Source organism: Pelobates fuscus, chromosome 7 (assembly GCF_036172605.1).
Source record: "Pelobates fuscus isolate aPelFus1 chromosome 7, aPelFus1.pri, whole genome shotgun sequence".
NCBI classification, from domain to species: Eukaryota; Metazoa; Chordata; class Amphibia; order Anura; family Pelobatidae; genus Pelobates; species Pelobates fuscus.
The window spans coordinates 129,136,224-129,154,819 of record NC_086323.1 but is presented as its reverse complement, the minus strand read 5'-3'; the positions used below and the strand labels follow the sequence as shown (position 1 = coordinate 129,154,819).

The following is an 18,596-nucleotide window of genomic DNA, read 5'->3' as shown; positions in this document are numbered from 1 at the left end:
CTCATATCTGTTGTCACAATAGCTTAAGCTTTACATTTAAAAAAATGTTTTCACTGTAATAGATTGAAGAGCAGTTAGTTGTCTGCAAGCGTCTGGGTGTCAGGCCTCCTTCAGCGTGTGCCCTGCCTGTGTACTTTGACAGTTGCCACTCATATCTGGTGTCTGTATAGCGTGCTTTTGCAAAGAAAAAAAGGTTTCCAGTGTAAGCTAATAGCAGTCAGTGTCCTTAAAGTGTGTGTCAGGCCTACAGCCTGTGCTCTGCAGACCTGTGCCAGTGCACATTGCCACTCATATCTGGTGTCTCTATAGCGTGCTTTTACAAAGAAAAAAAGGTTTCCAGTGTAAGCCAATAGCAGTCAGTGGCCTTAAAGCGTGTGTCAGGCCTTCAGCGTGTGCTCTGCCAACCTCAGCAAGTGTAATTTGCCACTCATATCTGGTGTCTCTATAGCGTGCTTTTACAAAGAAAAAAAGGTTTCCAGTGTAAGCTAATAGCAGTCAGTGTCCTTAAAGCGTGTGTCAGGCCTTCAGCGTGTGCTCTGCCAACCTCAGCAAGTGTAATTTGCCACTCATATCTGGTGTCTCTATAGCGTGCATTTAAAACCAAAAAACTTTCTTCACTGTTATAGATTGAATAGCAGTTACTTGTCTTCAAGCGGGTGTGTCAGGCCTACAGCCTGTGCTCTGCAGACCTGTGCCAGTGCACATTGCCACTCATATCTGGTGTCTCTATAGCGTGCTTTTACAAAGAAAAAAAGGTTTCCAGTGTAAGCTAATAGCAGTCAGTGTCCTTAAAGCGTGTGTCAGGCCTTCAGCGTGTGCTCTGCCAACCTCAGCAAGTGTAATTTGCCACTCATATCTGGTGTCTCTATAGCGTGCATTTAAAACCAAAAAACTTTCTTCACTGTTATAGATTGAATAGCAGTTACTTGTCTTCAAGCGGGTGTGTCAGGCCTACAGTGAGTGCTCTGCAGAACTGTGCCAGTGCACATTGCCACTCATATCTGGTCTCACAGTAGCTTGCACGCATAGTACCACTAATCCCCCAAAAAATGACAGGCAGAGGCAGGCCACCCCGCAGGGGCCATCGTGGTCGTGGTGCTGTGATTCCCTTTGGCCCTAGAATAATGCCCAGTTTTCAGAGGCCACGTACCCTGAACTTGAAAAGTTCTGAACACATAGTTGACTGACTAACACAGGACACTCAATCTTCTACAGCCTCCGCTCGGAACCTTGACGCACCATCCTCCTCCAGCTTAGCTTCAGGCACCTCTCAAGATACCACTCACCCGCCTGCCGCCACCACCAAAACTAGCACCACAGCCACTTTACTTGGTATGTCAGAGGAGTTATTCACACATCCGTTTGAAGAAATGAGTGATGCGCAACCATTATTGCCAGAGGATGTAGATAACAGGGATATGTCTCAGGCAGGCAGCATTACACACATGGACGTACGGTGTGATGATGATGATGATGTTGTACCCGCTGCTGCTTCCTTTGCTGAGTTGTCAGATACAAGTGAAGCGGTTGATGATGACGATGCGTCCATGGATGTCACGTGGGTGCCCGCTCGGCAAGAAGAAGAACAGGGCGATAGTTCAGATGGGGAGACAGAGAGGAGGAGGAGGAGACGAGTTGGAAGCAGGGGGAGGTCGTCGCAAGGAGCTAGTGGCACAGTCAGACAGCATGCATCGGCACCCGGGGTCAGCCCGACAGCACGCCAATCAATGCATGCTGTGTCCACCACCAGAATGCCGTCATTGCAGAGCTCAGCAGTGTGGAATTTTTTTTGTGTGTCGGCCTCTGACAACAGCGATGCCATTTGCAACCTGTGCCAAAAGAAACTGAGTCGTGGGAAGTCCAACACCCACCTAGGTACAACTGCTTTGCGTAGGCACATGATCTCACATCACAAATGCCTATGGGATCAACACATGAGTACAAGCAGCACGCCTACTCTTAGCCGCCATCCTCCTCCTGGTCCAGCATCTTCAGCCACGTCAACCACTGCTGTCCTCCTTGCCCCCTCTCAACCATCCGCCACTCCGTCTCCCGCCTTGAGCAGTTCCCGCTCATCTGCCCACAGTCATGTGTCTGTCAAGGACATGTTTGAGCGTAAGAAGCCAATGTCAGAAATTCACCCCCTTGCCCAGCGTCTGACAGCTGGCTTGTCCGAACTATTAGCCCACCAGCTTTTACCATACATGCTGGTGGAGTCTGAGGCATTCAAAAAATGTGTAGCTATTGGGACACCGCAGTGGAAGGTACCCGGACGAAATTTATTTTCACAAAAGGCAATCCCCAACCTGTACTCGATTGTGCAAAAGGAAGTAATGGCATGTCTGGCACACAGTGTTGGGGCAAGGGTCCATCTGACCACTGATACCTGGTCTGCAAAGCATGGTCAGGGCAGGTATATCACCTACACTGCGCATTGGGTAAACCTGCTGACTGCTGCCAAGCATGGAATGCATGGCTCTGCAGAGGAGTTGGTGACACTGCCACGACTTGCAGGCAGTCCTGCTGCCACCTCCTCTACTCCTCCTACTCCATCCTCTTCCATAACCTCCTCAGCTGAGTCCTCTTCTGCTGCTGCGTCTTGCTCCACATCAACGGCACCCCCCCAGCTCCCAAGGTACTATTCCACATCCCGGATACAGCAGTGTCACGCCGTCTTGGGTTTGACTTGCTTGAAAGCAGAGAGTCACACCGGACAAGCACTCCTGTCCGCCCTGAAAGCACAGGTGAAAAAGTGGCTGACTCCGCAGCACCTGGATATCGGCAAAGTGGTTTGTGACAACGGAACAAATTTGTTGGCGGCATTGAAGTTGGGCAAGTTGACACATGTGCCGTGCATGGCACATGTGTGTAATTTGATCGTACAACGCTTTGTGCATAAGTACACAGGCTTACAGGACGTCCTGAAGCAGGCCAGGAAGGTGTGTGGCCATTTCAGGCGTTCCTACACGGCCATGGCTCACTTTGCCGATATCCAGCGGCGAAACAACATGCCAGTGAGACGCTTGATTTGCGACAGCCCGACACGTTGGAATTCAACACTCCTAATGTTCGACCGCCTGCTCCAACAAGAAAAAGCTGTTAATTAATATTTGTATGACCGGGGTGCTAGGACAGCCTCTGGGGAGCTGGGAATTTTTTTGCCACGTTACTGGATGCTCATGCGCAATGCCTGTAGGCTCATGCATCCTTTTGAGGAGGTGACAAACCTAGTCAGTCGCACCGAAGGCATCAGTGACATCATACCATTTGTTTTCTTCCTGGAGCGTGCCCTGCGAAGAGTGCTGGATCAGGCCGTAGATGAGCGTGAAGAGGAAGCGGAAGAGTTGTGGTCACCATCACCACCAGAAACAGCCTTATCAGCATCGCTTGCTGGACCTGCGGCAACGCTGGAAGAGGATTGTGAGGAAGAGGAGTCAGAGGAGGAATGTGGCTTTGAGGAGGAGGAGGAGCAAGACCAACCACAACAGGCATCCCAGGGTGCTCGTTGTCACCTATCTGGTACCCGTGGTGTTGTACGTGGCTGCGGGGAAGAACATACCTTCATTGACATCAGTGAGGAGGAGGAACGGGAAATGAGTAGCTCGGCATCCAACCTTGTGCAAATGGGGTCTTTCATGCTGTCGTGCCTGTTGAGGGACCCTCGTATAAAAAGGCTGAAGGAGAACGACCTGTACTGGGTGTCCACGCTACTAGACCCCCGGTATAAGCAGAAAGTGGCGGAAATGTTACCGAATAACAACAAGTCGGAAAGAATGCAGCATTTGCTAAATAAATTAAAACTATGCTTTACACAGCGTATAAGGGTGATGTCACAGCACAACGGGAATAACTAACAGGGGGAGAGGTGGAAGTCATCCTACTCCTCCCACGACCACGCCGGCAAGGACAGGATGCTTTAAAGACGTGTTGTTGATGGAGGACATGCGGACCTTTTTAAGTCCTATGCATCGCCACAGCCCTTCGGGATCCACCCTCAGACACCCTCAGAGAGCGACTCGACCGACTGGTAGCAGACTACCTCGCCTTAACTGCAGATATCGACACTCTGAGGAGCGATGAACCCCTTGACTACTGGGTGTGCAGGCTTGACCTGTGGCCTGAGCTATCCCAATTTGCGATAGAACTTCTGGCCTGCCCCGCTTCAAGTGTCCTGTCAGAAAGGACCTACAGTGGAGCAGGAGGTATTGTCACTGAGAAGAGAAGTCGCCTAGGTCAAAAAAGTCTAGATTACCTCACCTTTATTAAGATGAATGAGGGATGGATCCCGAAGGGACTGACACTGGGCGATACATTCGATTAAAAAAGGCCTGATGAGATGAGCTGCCTTGGGCTAAAAATGGTCCACACGCTGCTGTATTTTAGCTCTGAATGCCGGTTGACTTGCGTGACTTATTCGCCACCAACTAGGGTTCAAGCCGCCATGTTTTAGGGCACTTTCTGCCTGTGACACAAACATCAATTTTTCTGGCCGCTGCTACAGCAGCAGCTGCAACAATACCGAATTTTTCAGGCATGTGTACATGCCTAATTTTTAGGCCCTCTGGTGCTGCACTGTGGCTTCAAAACCCAAACCAAAAAAATGGCACATAGTAACCCTATGTAGGGGGAACAGTCCCTATTCTGCTCTATGTCAGTGTGTATCAGGGATTTGACTATCTTTATTCAGATTCCAAAATTACAATTCCAGGAAAACTTTAACAAACATTTACAAGAACATGTTATGCACATCATAGAAACAACATGAATTCTGCTCTTTGTCAGTGTGTATCAGGGGCTTTGAGGACGGGGAACAGTCTCTATTCTGCTCTTTGTGAGTGTGTATCAGGGGCTTTGAGGACAGGTGTCAATCCATATCTGCCAAGTGACCCTATGTAGGGGGAACAGTCTCTATTCTGCTCTTTGTCAGTGTGTATCTGGGGCTTTGAGGACGGGGAACAGTCTCTATTCTGCTCTGTGTCAGTGTGTATCAGGGGCTTTGAGGATAGGTGTCAATCCATATCTGCCAAGTGACCCTATGTAGGGGGAACAGTCTCTATTCTGCTCTTTGTCAGTGTGTATCAGGGGCTTTGAGGATGGGGAACAGTCTCTATTCTGCTCTGTGTCAGTGTGTATCATGGTCTCTGAGGACGGGGAACAGTCTCTATTTTGCTCTTGCATTTCTATTTCTTCTTAGATAACAAAAAAATTCTGAGACGACGTTAGCAGGGCTATTCACTTGTGTGATCTGTCATGAATTGTCATTTTAATGTTAATTTGAACTGTGGGGCACAAGAACTTGAATCTGACAATTTTTATTTTATCAGAGAACTTGTTCGGGATACAGAAAGGAAAAAAGGGAGGGTAAGCGGTTAAGGTACATCGATCCTATTCACATCTTATACATTCAAGAGCAAACTGGTTATTCATTCTCGTGGGAGTTTTTCCGCTGCCCTTGTGCCTTCTGTCTAGTACCATGTCAGGGTTGTCTTTCTCTCGTAAACCTGGGTTTGGTCCGGGGTATGGGAAGGGGGAAACCTGGGGACAGGCTACGGTAGGGGAAGAAGAACGGGGGAAATAGACGTCGGAAGCCCCTCATCTCCCTTTGTCTCCTTCTTAGTTAGCACGCTGTGTGCGGTCACCGGGTCTATTCCCTTATCTAACTACTTAACTATGTACAATGTGGGTGTTTGTTCCGTTATGCCCTGTAGATTGTTTAACCTCAGCTTGGCTCTGCGTCAGAGCCGTTAGGTCTTAGGAGTGGTACTATTCATCCTTCGTGTATATATATTTTTATGTGATATGTTATTGTTCTAACATGACCCCCTCCTCCTCCTTCCTCAGATACGCCTCCCATATGTTCCTGGCTTCCACTATGTGGTGTGTGGGGTGTAGTTGCTGGCAGGTTTTTGTTTCATATGCTAGGTTTAGGGAGATCTGTTGTAAAAGGCTAGATCTCTCCGGTGGCTGTTGTTGTTTCCACCCTCTGGCTATTAATAAGTTGGCAGCAATCAAAATATGATATGTTAGGTCGGCATGTGCTTTTGGGAATGGGTCAATCGAGATGAAGAGTAGGGCATTTTCTGGTCTCAGGTTGGTTCTCGTGACCAGTGCCCCTTGTATCACCCCCTCAACTGCCTTCCAGTATCCTCTGATGGCCGAGCAGGCCCACCAGATGTGTGTCACGTCTAAACATTTGTTATGAAGGAACACAACTGCAGATTTCTTATAGTTTGAATATTTATTATAAAAAGTAAAAGGTATTGACTTTAATTCCAATTTACAGGTACTGTAGCTTTAAGTAATAAACGATAACTGAAGTCCACAATTATAGGCACTGTAGCTTTAAGTAGTAAACGATAACTGAAGTCCACAATTATAGGCACTGTAGCTTTAAGTAGTAAACGATAACTGAAGTCCACAATTATAGGCACTGTAGCTTTAAGTAGTAAACGATAGCAATTAGCAGACACTGAATCAGAAAGAGTCCTTTAGTAGTATTAATGAATTAGGTGAAAGAAGTTACAATAGCTGTTCCATAGACTTTAACTGAAGCAAGACAGATGCAGCTAACTGAGACAAAGTATGAGTTGAAGTTAGCTGTAACGTGTTTGTTTTAACGAAGGACTTTGGAGACAGGAAATAACAGCTTTGAGATGCAACGCTTATCACAGAGGTTTTACTTAGCTTCCGGCACATAGAACACTGGTTCCCGAGATCTCCTCAGAGGCGGTTTATCCTGAATGGAGAGAGTTCAGCTTTAGTCGTGGATGAGGAAAGGTGAAGGGAACTTGAAGTCTTCCAGTCCGGTCCGGTAACAGAGGGCTTTCACAACGATGTTGCAGCCGGTTCGTGAGTACGGAACGTAGTTCAATAATCCAGCGTCGATCAGCTGGTGCGGTCAGATTAAATAGGGAGACCGTGTCATAAAGAGGTGTGGCTAAGCTCCGTGGAACCAGGAAGTAAGAGGATATCATAATTAAGGCATGACAATGTGGAGCATTGTGCCCTACTCTATTAAACATCTCCAGCAAAGTCTCGAGGTGTTGGGATATATGGTCGCTAGTCTAGTCGGTACCAAGTACCACCTATATTGTATCTTGTGCATTAGCTCTAGGTGGGATGCACATCTGGATCTACCTTTATGGGCTATGAAGGCTTGGTTCCATTGTTCTTCTGATCAGACTGTACTCAAATCCTTATGCCATACCTCCCAGGTGTGCGGTTCCTAAAATCGCTGCCATATACACGTCCACTGATAGGAGACGCGAAAGGTATTAAACTGATAAGAGTAATACTAAACACACCACTCCTATCTGGTGGCACATTAGATTGCCTGCGCAGTGCCCCAAATTTGAAGTAAGAGGACCGACCAAGCATCTTCCATCTCCCTGTTACAAAAATCGCTGCCATATCCATAGAAGTTGTACATGATGTCCAGGCTAGTTTTCCAGGGACAAATGTTGTAGCCTGTTGAACGAGGTGACCTTGCTCGGGTCCCAGGTGTGCGGTTCCTAAAATCGCTGCCATATACACGTCCAGGGCCGGCCTTAGGCATTTAGACGCCCTGTGCGAAAAATCTTCACAGCGCCCCCCCCGTCATCCATGTATGCTGTTATGTTTGTGTTGTCTGTGTATGTAATAGTACGTGTGATGACTGTGTGTGATATGTATGCTATGTGTGATATTTGTAATGGGTATATTAACAGTGTGTGATATGCGTGTATTGGTTGTATGTGACACACACACACACACACAGAGTCAGACGGCCATACACACACAGGAAGACATCCACACACGCACAAGCAGACAGTCATACACACACACACAGGCAGACAGTCATACACACACACACACACACGCAGACAGTCATACACACAGACACACACAGACACACACAGGCAGACAGTCATACACACAGAGGCAGACAGTCATACACACAGAGGCAGACAGTCATACACACAGAGGCAGTCATACACACAGAGGCAGTCATACACAGTCACACACACAGAGGCAGACAGTAATACACACAGACAAACACACAGAGGCATACAGTAATACACACAGACACACAGTGGCAGACAGTAATACACACAGACACACAGTGGCAGACAGTCATATACACACACACGCAGACAGTCATACACACACACACACGCAGACAAACACACAGGCAGATAGTCACACACACAGAGGCAGACAGTAATACACACAGACAAACACACAGAGGCAGACAGTAATACACACAGAGGCAGGGCCGGCCTTAGGGGTGTGCGAGCTGTGCGGCCGCACAGGGCGCCATGGAGCAGGGGGCGCCGTGGATTGAAAAAAAAAAAAAAAATTTTTTTTTTTTTTTTTAAATTTGCAGCGGGGGCGGAGCTTACCGTGCGGCGGGGGCGGAGCTAAAAGCGCCGGAAAACTGCTGCAGGGGAAGCAGGAAGGAGTCCCTGCTTCCCCACCAAACAGTCACCAGGAGCTGCACTGCCTCCACAATGAACTCCACAGGTAACTGTGGGATTGTCAGGTGAGTGTGACTCTCTGCCTGTCTGTATTACTGTCTGTGTGTGTGTGTGTATGACTGTCTGCCTCTGTGTGTCTGTGTGTATGACTCTCTGCCTGTGTGTATTACTGTCTGTGTGTGTATGACTGTCTGCCTGTGTGTGTCTGTGTGTATGACTGTCTGCCTGTGTGTGTGTGTCTGTGTATGACTGTCTGCCTGTGTGTGTGTGTCTGTGTATGACTGTCAGCCTGTGTGTGTGTGTCTGTGTATGACTGTCTGCCTGTGTGTGTGTGTCTGTGTGTGTGTGTATGACTGTCTGCCTCTGTGTGTGTCTGTGTGTGTGTGTGTATGACTGTCTGCCTCTTAGTGTGTCTGTGTGTATGACTGTCTGCCTCTGTGTGTGTCTGTGTGTATTACTGTCTGCCTCTGTGTATGTCTGTGTGTATTACTGTCTGTGTCTGTGTGTATGACTGACTGTCTGCCTGTGTGTGTCTGTGTGTGTGAGACTGTCTGCCTGTGTGTGTGTGTGTGTGTGTGTATGACTGTCTGCCACTGTGTGTCTGTGTGTATTACTGTCTGCCTCTGTGTGTGTGTCTGTGTGTATGACTGTCTGCCTCTGTGTGTATGACTGTCTGCCTCTGTGTGTATGACTGTCTACCTCTGTGTGTGTGATTGTGTGTATGACTGCCTCTGTGTGTATGGCTGTCTGCCTCTGTGTGTCTGTGTGTATGGCTGTCTGCCTGTGTGTGTCTGTGTGTATGACTGTCTGCGTGTTTGTCTGTGTGTATTACTGTCTGCCTCTGTGTGTGTCTGTGTGTATTACTGTCTGTGTCTGTGTGTATGACTGACTGTCTGCCTGTGTGTGTCTGTGTGTGTGTGTGTGTGTGTGTGAGACTGTCTGCCTTTGTGTGTCTGTGTGTGTGTGTATGACTGTCTGCCTGTGTGTGTCTGTGTGTGTGTGTATGACTGTCTGCCTGTGTGTGTGTGTGTGTGGATGTCTTCCTGTGTGTGTGTATGGCCGTCTGACTCTGTGTGTGTGTGTGTGTGTGTGTCACATACAACCAATACACGCATATCACACACTGTTAATACACCCATTACAAATATCACACATAGCATACATATCACACACAGTCATCACACCTACTATCACATACACAGACAACACAAACATTACAGCATACATGGATGACGGGGGGGGGGGGGGGCGCTGTGAAGGTTTTTCGCACAGGGCGTCAAAATGCCTAAGGCCGGCCCTGCACAGAGGCAGACAGTTATACACACACACACGCAGACAGTCATACATACACACACACACACACACACACAGACACACACAGGCAGATAGTCATACACACAGAGGCAGACAGTCATACACACAGACACACACACAGAGGCAGACAGTCATACACACAGACACACAGAGGTAGACAGTCATACACACACACACAGACAGTAACACACACACACACACACACACACACACACAGAGGCAGACAGTCATACACATAGGCAGAGAGTCACACTCAAATGACAATCACACAGTTACCTGTGGAGTTAATTGTGGAGGCAGTGCAGCTCCTGGTGACTGGTGGGGAAGCAGGGACTCCTTCCTGCTTCCCCTGCAGCAGTTTTCCGGCGCTTTTAGCTCCGCCCCCGCCGCACGGTAAGCTCCGCCCCCGCTGCAAATTAAAAAAAAAAAAAAAAGATTTTTTTTTTTTTTTTTTTTTTTAAATCGGCTGTGCGGCCGCACGGCGCCCCCTGCTCCATGGCGCCCTGTGCGGCCGCACAGCTCGCACACCCCTAAGGCCGGCCCTGTACACGTCCACTGATAGGAGACGCGAAAGGTATTAAACTGATAAGAATAGTACACCACTCCTATCAGTAGGTCCCCCCCATTGTGATTTATGCCCCCCACCCACCGCGCAGGGGTGGGGGCCGGGGGGAGGACAGTAGGTCCTCCACCTTATCCTTATTTACGGAATATTCCCCTGTATAACAATGTTTGGCATTTAGTGAATATTACCCATTCTGCTCTGTGTCAGTGTGTATCAGGGATCCTTAGGATAGGTGTCAATCCACATCTGCCAAGTGACCCTATGTAGGGGGAACAGTCCCTATTCTGCTCTGTGTCAGTGTGTATCAGGGGCTTTGAGGACCGGTGTCAATCCATACCTGCCAATTGACCATATGTAAGGGGAACAGTCCCTATTCTGCTCTGTGTCCGTGTGCATCAGGGGCTCTGAGGACAGGTGTCAATCCATATGTCAAGGTGTCAATATGTCATATGTCAGGTGTCAATCCATATCCATTGTGATTTAGGAATGTTAGGTGATTTCTGCCCTTTATGGATTAAAACCAGACTCAGACATCAACTGTGTAATTTTCCATGGGAGTTTTGCCATGGATCCCCCTCCAGCATGCCACAATCAAGGTTAGTCCCCTTGAAACAACTTTTCCATCACTTTTGTGGCCAGAAACAGTCCCTGTGGGTTTTAAAATTCGCCTGCCCATTGAAGTCAATGGCGGTCTGCCCGGTTCGCCGGTTCGCGAACGTTTATGGAAGTTCCCGTTCGCCGTTCTCAAACCGAAAATTTCGGGTTCGCGACATCACTATTCAGGAGACAAATAGATATTGTGCGTATGGAGCACTCACAAACGGAAAAAGGGCAAAACACACTAAATGAGGGGAAAACACACAAAATAGGTGGCAAGGTCTGCCACAAATAATAATTTCTGAAATCAGGCACACCTAATCCACTATTCATTTTGAAATTCTGTAATGCAGACAACCATATACTGCCAGGCCTCCCTGACCAGATAAAACCTAATATGGACAAATTTACTTTCCTGAAAAAACGATAAGGGGATGGTGCAACGGCCACCCTGTGTGTCAGAGGGCTGTCTGCCGTTGGAGACGCCCTTTTCCCTTGCGAGAGGCTGTGCTGCTGTATGCTCCAGATGTTCCATCAGCCGAACCAGTAGAGAGAGAGAATAGCAGAGCTCTTACAAGAACTAGTGATTAGCTGAATGCAGTTTCCCTACAAATACGAGATGAGGCTACGTATTGAGGGTTAAGCAGATCTGAGAGTTTAATGTGCCAGGCTGGCCTTTTATGCAACTTTTCCCACAAGGTTAACACTCATGTGGACCTTGTGGGGCACCAAAAATACATTCAACAGCCAATAGTGTACAGTCACAAAGTTAAACACTCCCATTCATTACAGTAAATTCCTCCCCTCTGCTTGGGAGATAGTTGAATTAATTACTGTATCAACTCAATTATCTCCAAGCAAAAAAATGAACTTTTTACACATTTTCAGAAATATTATAACCGCATATACAATTCCCATAAAACTTATATATTTTGATAGGGCATAAATAGGGGACCAACATATTAAAAAATCATGTGAATCGGTTCAGGGGTTCGGGAGATAGATGGAAGTCCCATTTCTGCCCAGCCGTACACAAGGCTCCTGCCCAAAATAGTTCCATGCATTCAGCTTGTGCGGACGGTCCTTTTTCGTATGTTTAAAACTACCAAACAATCATTGACATCAGTGTTCGTGAGTTTGATGGTCGTGTGCCGTCTCGTTCGTATAATGCTTTTACCAAACGCAGCCTCCTTCGGATGAATTTGCACAAATCTAAGTGGTCCTGGAAGTGGTGTTCGGGAGTTTGAATGCCCGAAAACAGTTCCAGACACTCGACGACCAATTCCCGCTGGATGTGTTCGACAAAACAAGATGGCCGCCACATGTTCGTGCGTACGAATCAACGGCCACCCAGTGAACCACTTAGAATGTTGAAATTGCAGTTTGGCACAGAGTCAATGAGTCAATTGGTCTGGGTGGTCTCTTGTTCAACAGTTTGTTTGGTTATACGAACAAATTAACATGGCTGAATGTTTCCAAATTCGTATGTTTGAGGTAGTACTGTGCGTTCAACTGTTAACAATGTTATAAATCCAATGGCCAGGCAAATGAACAGGGCATTTGTTACAGATGGGAAGCGGTAAGGCCCTTAAAAAAATCTTTTGAAAAATAATACCTCTACACCTCTGAAAGCTGGACCTGGGAAGACTACATCGGAGAAATCGCAATTTACACACCCAACATCCATCAAGTGAATGCAAGGAGCCTCACAAACCTGATTCAGTATCCCACAGCAGGATGGGTGAGATCCAACTGAGACTGGCTATAGACTTTACATGAATTAATATACAGATTTTGCGGTTGTCTTTTTTTTTTTTTTATGTTTTATTTTTTTCATTTTATCTTTGTTTTTGTTGTGCAGAGATTGACAAATAAGCTTATAAAGACATACCCATAGGTTAAAACATAAGAGGGTGCATGACCATTATAGGATATGACAAGAGAGTTGCACATTTTATAAAACAGGTAGGCTTAGTTAGGTAAGCTACAATAATATTTTCAGGCTGTATAAACTTTGCATGAGCAGACAACACGGGTATAGAGTAACAGAACTTACCAATGAACTATTGTCTAATGAGAAATTCCAACCAGTGGGGCTCTGTATAATAGGTGGGAGAGTTCTGATATTAATCATGAAGGAGTATGGAAAAGAAGGCTACTGCAGCATGACAAAGAGTAGGGAGCTGCATACTCAGACTTGCCCTTAGAGGGCATAGGCTAAAGGACGCCCAGAATGTCTAAGTCCCCGAGCTTAGTGCTAATCATCAAGCCCAGTGGTGAAAGAACTAAAAGATAAGTACCTTGATTGTAGTTCAGGCAGGTATTTCTTGTTGTGCTGCTGTCTTTCTGGGAGCTCTCCAGCCTGTCTTCAGTGTGCCTGATGTATCTGTAGCCTGCCCTCCTCCGGCATCGCCAGTGCAGTCTATACCATGTGTTGCGGGTCACCACAGGGTTTGGAGCCACATGTTGATCACTGTTTCTTTTTCTTTTTTTGACCTCCATGTTTGGACATCTGACATTTTTTTCAGTAACTTATGGACTCTATGACAGTAGTGGCTGGATATTTCGCCTGGTACCATTCACTACTTACTACCCTTGGTCTCACAGATGATCTTAGAGATTTGTTTATAGTTTATATCAACTATATATTGTAAGGTTGGATGTGTGTATATTATTGAAAGAGTGTAGTATTTCCTATATTGGCATTTACTGTAATTTACATCACACAACTATATATTTTTTGCGATATCAGCATATTGGTGTGCCTCTATATATAGGGGATTTTGCCAGGCATTTGTTATCTAATTAATTTTTTTATATACCGTACATTTTTCTTGGCATTGGTGTCTACTTGTGGTGATGCTAGCAGCATCTCTAGTATTGCACTTCAGCACTTGGTTCACTGTTTTTTTGGTTCACTGTTTTTTAGAGCTCATTAGATCTAGTAGATTGTTAAGTTAAAACTTTAGCTTAATGAAGCAGTTTTGGTGTATAGAACCTGCTACTGACATTTAACTAGTCAAGTTTAACCCTTTAAGACTGGAGGGCGTACAATTACGTCCTATTTTAAGCGGCTCTAAACGCCGCCGGGCGTAATTGTACGCCCTCCGGTCCTTCCTCCTGGGGGGCTTCCCGGCCATGTGAGAGTGAGGTCCTTGCGAGGACCTCACAATCACATGGCCGGGTTAGCTGGCTGAGGCATTGCCAGCAGGGGGACTGCCTGTAATCACAGTTAGTCCCCCTGCTGGCTTGAAATAAAATAAAATAAATTAAAGCAAAATAAGTGTAAAAAAAAAAATATATATATATATATATATATATATATATACACACATATACATACACACACATACACTGTCTAGGTGTATTTTACTATTAATATATATATATATATATATATATATATATATACACTAATATCAAATTACACGTAGACTGATACTGATTAAATATATAATTATTGTTATATATATATTTATATATAATATAAAAAAATATGTAAATACGTAAAAAAAATAGAATTAAAAAAATAATTAAAAATAAATTATTAAAAAATATATAGATGTGTGTTATTTCGTTCTAACTGTACTCTGATATTAATATATATTTATATCAAAATACACGTAGAACGAAATAATATATATATATCTATATACATAAATATATACGTATATATCAATATATATATATATATACCTATATATATACCTACAAAAGCAGTGAAGTGAGCACTCCAGAGGACTTGTTAAGACAATTTATTAAGTGGAGAAAAAAAATCGCGGCCCCGGTCTCTTTCTAGCGCGCGTGGGGGGGGGAGCAGAGAAAGAACAGCCTGCTCCCCCTGCGGCCGCCAGCAGACCTCCCCCAGCCAGCGGCCACCAGCAGACCTCCCCAGCCAGCGGCCAGCAGACCTCCCCCAGCCAGCGGCCACCAGAAGACCTCCCCCTGCGGACACTAGCCCACCCAGCCGGTCACCCACAGGTAAAATGTGTAATTCTGTCAGTGTGAGTGTATGTGTGTGTGTCTGTGTCATGGTGTGTGTGTCTGTGTCATGGTGTGTGTGCCTGTGTCCACCAATCCACCAATCAGAGTAATCCACCAATCAGAGTACTCTAAGCCTAATTGAAATCTGCGTGGAGGCCTCGCCAGGTGAAGATGGATTATTATGTTTTTGCGCTCGTTTTTTTTTTTTTGTTTGTTTTTTTTAATTGCGTTGGTTATGATGGATATTTATTTGCCCTTTTTTGGGGCTGAAAAAATAAGATTTTAGAAGAAAGAAAACATCGAATGGTAAGTTTATTTTAATTTTTACAGGTACTTAGTTAAATGGTCCCCCCTCATTATTTTTAGGGTGAGGGGGTAGGTAGGAGTTTATTTTTGGGGGGAGGGGGTGACTAGGGCTTTGGGGACCCCATGTCACCTGGGGGAGGGGGGTTAAATTTTCATTTCGGGCCCCCACCCACCACTCAGGGGTGGGGGCCAGGGGGGAGGACATTAGGTCCCCCCCTTATTCTTGTTTAGGCCCCCACCCACCGCTCAGGGGTGGGGGCTAGGGGGGAGGACATTAGGTCCCCCCCATTTGTATTTAGGGCCCCCACCTGCCGCTCAGGGGTGGGGGCCAGGGGGAGGACAATAGGTCCCCCCTTATTCTTGTTTAGGCCCCACCCACTGCTCAGGGGAGGGGGCCAGGGGGAGGACATTAGGCCCCCCATTTGTATTTAGGGCCCCCACCTGTCGCTCAGGGGTGGGGGCCAGGGGGGAGGACAATAGTTCCCCCCCTTATTCTTGTTTAGGCCCCCACCCACCGCTCAGGGGAGGGGGCAGGGGGGAGGACATTAGGTCCCCCCCATTTGTATTTAGGGCCCCCACCCGCCACTCAGGCCCCCACCATTTAGGGCCCCCACCCGCTCACTGTTTAATAGACATGCCCCTACTCGCGGTATTGCGAGTAGGGGCACAATTTACTAATACTATGTAATTTTTACTTAGTATTAGTAAATTTGGCTGAAAGACCAATTTAGGTCTTTCAGCCTTTTGGTAGATAACTGCCTAATACCGTGGGAATTAGGGAGTTATCTACCAAGCGGCTGCAACAAAAGTCCTGAAATGCCGGAGTTCCGAAGTTCCGAAGTTGCCGAAGTGCCGAAGTTCCGAAGTTGCCGAAGTTCCGAAGTTGCCGAAGTGCCGAAGTTCCGAAGTGCCAAATTTGCCAAAGTTCCGAAGTGGCAAAGTTCCGAAGTGCCGAAGTTCCGAAGTGGTCAAGTGCCGAAGTGGTCAAGTGCCGAAGTGGTCAAGTGCCGAAGTGGTCAAGTGCCGAAGTGGTCAAGTGCCGAAGTGGTCAAGTGCCGAAGTGTCAAAGTGCCGAATTGCCAAAGTTCCGAATTGATGAAGTCCCGAATTTCGGAAAGCCGTTCCGAGCTGAATATTTTCCCCATGCACATGCCTACTAAATGCCTAACAGAGCACTATAGCTTTAGAAATACACATTTGTATTTCCAATGCTATAGTGTTCCTTTAATACTCTTTCTGTTTGAGTTAATATGAATAGGAAGGGCCCTATGAACTTTTTTTTGCACAGGACACCTAAAGTCGACCCTGTTTGACTATACAGGATTAATCAACAAGCATCCCTCCAATGTTTTTCCAATTCCCATGATTCTATTTTGCCAGCCTCTAAGACATTGCTGTTACAAAACAGCTAGGGGCAAGCTCTTGGCTAAGCTTGTTACACAACCTACGTCCAGGAAACCTGAAGCAAGTACTTTGTTTGTTAACAGTCGAAGAAGTTATCTTGCTTACTCCTGTCCTGCTAACAAAAATGAGTATGATCAAAAAATGCAAAGACTTTGTCGTCTAATTATACAATTTTGGGAAAGCTACTTATATTTGTATTACTTTTTGCACTTGAAGCATTTATGGATACAATATATGACTGCTCCAGTTTAGCGGTATACAACAGTGCATTTTCGTTTCTGCCAACTACAATGCTTTATATTTTGAGTTTAATGTTCAGAAGAAAATATTCATAAAATCTCATTAGAAAAAAACAATATACAATAAGACATTTTTATGGGCACTGTTAGAAGCTGGAGAAATTCCCCTAATTTGGAACCTAATTTTACTCCTTGATGGCAAATATTTCAGCTGCTTCATCAGCTCGACAATCAGTGAAAGGAACGAGTACATCAATCGGCAATACAATCAGGGAAAACATGGCACTTAAATAGTGACAGTGGCTTGTATTTACATATATTAATGCAAATTCTCTAACAATAAAATAAAATAACTGCCTTGAAAAACTGGGAAAATGTTTCCCTAACTGACCCAGAATGCAGTGCAAAATATGCAGTTGAGAACAGATAGTGTTCACTTTTTCAGTCTCGCAGATGAAATTTCTGTAGGCCTCCTTTACAATTATCTGCTTTTTATGCCAAGGGATTAGGATTTAAATTAAACAATACTAAGCCATATACAGTTTAAGTTTATACTTTTTGGGCTCTTCAACATGATAATGTTTGCCCCCTGCCCCCTCTCCCATCCCTGAAAAAAGAACAACTTTCAGCAAATGCAGAGAAAGGACAACATGACGGTAAAATTGGAGTGCAAAGTCTTACCTCAGATAGGAAACTACGTGTTCTATGGGAATGATAGTTTATAAGCATTTGGGTAAACAATCATCGCTGTTGAACAGGAGAAAAAAAATATTAAAGCAACTCAGAAAGTTAATTGTCATTTACTTTAAAAGTTAAAATATTGTTGAAAACTGACATATTCATGTAGCAGTCACTAAAAACAATCTAAGTCTCACCTGAAATGTCCCATGAATTTTACTGGCTGTCTTTTAAAATATTGAATTTTAATATGGGTATAGGTTTGGATTTGGATTGGGTGTGAGCATTTATTTTATTTGTTAATTGAACATGCACTTGCGGTAAACTGATGATACTTCATTTCTTTCCACTTTGGCAACAAGCTATTTGTTGGTTCATATAAAAAAAAAAAGTTATACCCAAAATGGTCATGGTTTATGAAGTTTATATATATATTAACTCTGTCTGTTCCAGTATTACAATAACCGGTATTGCGCCAAGAATATACTGACATTTATATTAACATTAGCTGTATATTACATGGCAGTTGTTTATCTGAGAGTCCTTTGTGTTGGGAATTATATAAATAGCAACTACAGTAAAAGAAAAATGAAACTCATAGAGTAGTAAAGTTAATTACACCAATATACTTGTGTTTAAGGTTGCACTCACTAAGGTATATGGATTGTAGGCATATCAAATGATTAAAGATGGTATGGCATCCACAACACAAAAATGGGCATGTAGGAGAGAATAAAAATACACAATAAGTGCAGACCGTTAAACACTTAACTTTGCGCTTAACTAAGTAACACTTAGAGACTTGAAGTGATATATAACCATATCATATCCAACAGGTGTAATCCCCAGTGAACATCCACGGGTTTTGCCGTGAGGGATAAGGAGTGCTACTTCTTATGTTATCAGGACAATTTATTGTATATAAAAACAAATCAACAAAATAAATAAACAAAATTCCTACAGTGGCCCAACCCTTCGCATTTCGTCCGCCAACATTTTATTAACCATTTGCTATTTTTCTATTAAACATTATGGTCTTGCCCTCTATAATCT

At 45.1% G+C, this 18,596-nt stretch overlaps 1 protein-coding gene across 1 annotated transcript in view; it reads right to left on the bottom strand.

The window, feature by feature from the left end:
• The window catches only part of LOC134568223 (uncharacterized), a 130,872-nt gene extending 113,258 nt beyond the window's left edge, over window positions 1-17,614 (bottom strand). Inside the window, exon 1 of the mRNA XM_063426641.1 lies at window positions 17,547-17,614. Within this exon, the coding sequence (XP_063282711.1) occupies window positions 17,547-17,594 (48 nt within the window). The 5' untranslated portion in view covers window positions 17,595-17,614. The remainder of the gene's footprint in view (window positions 1-17,546) is intronic.
• Window positions 17,615-18,596: the final 982 nt, after the last annotated feature.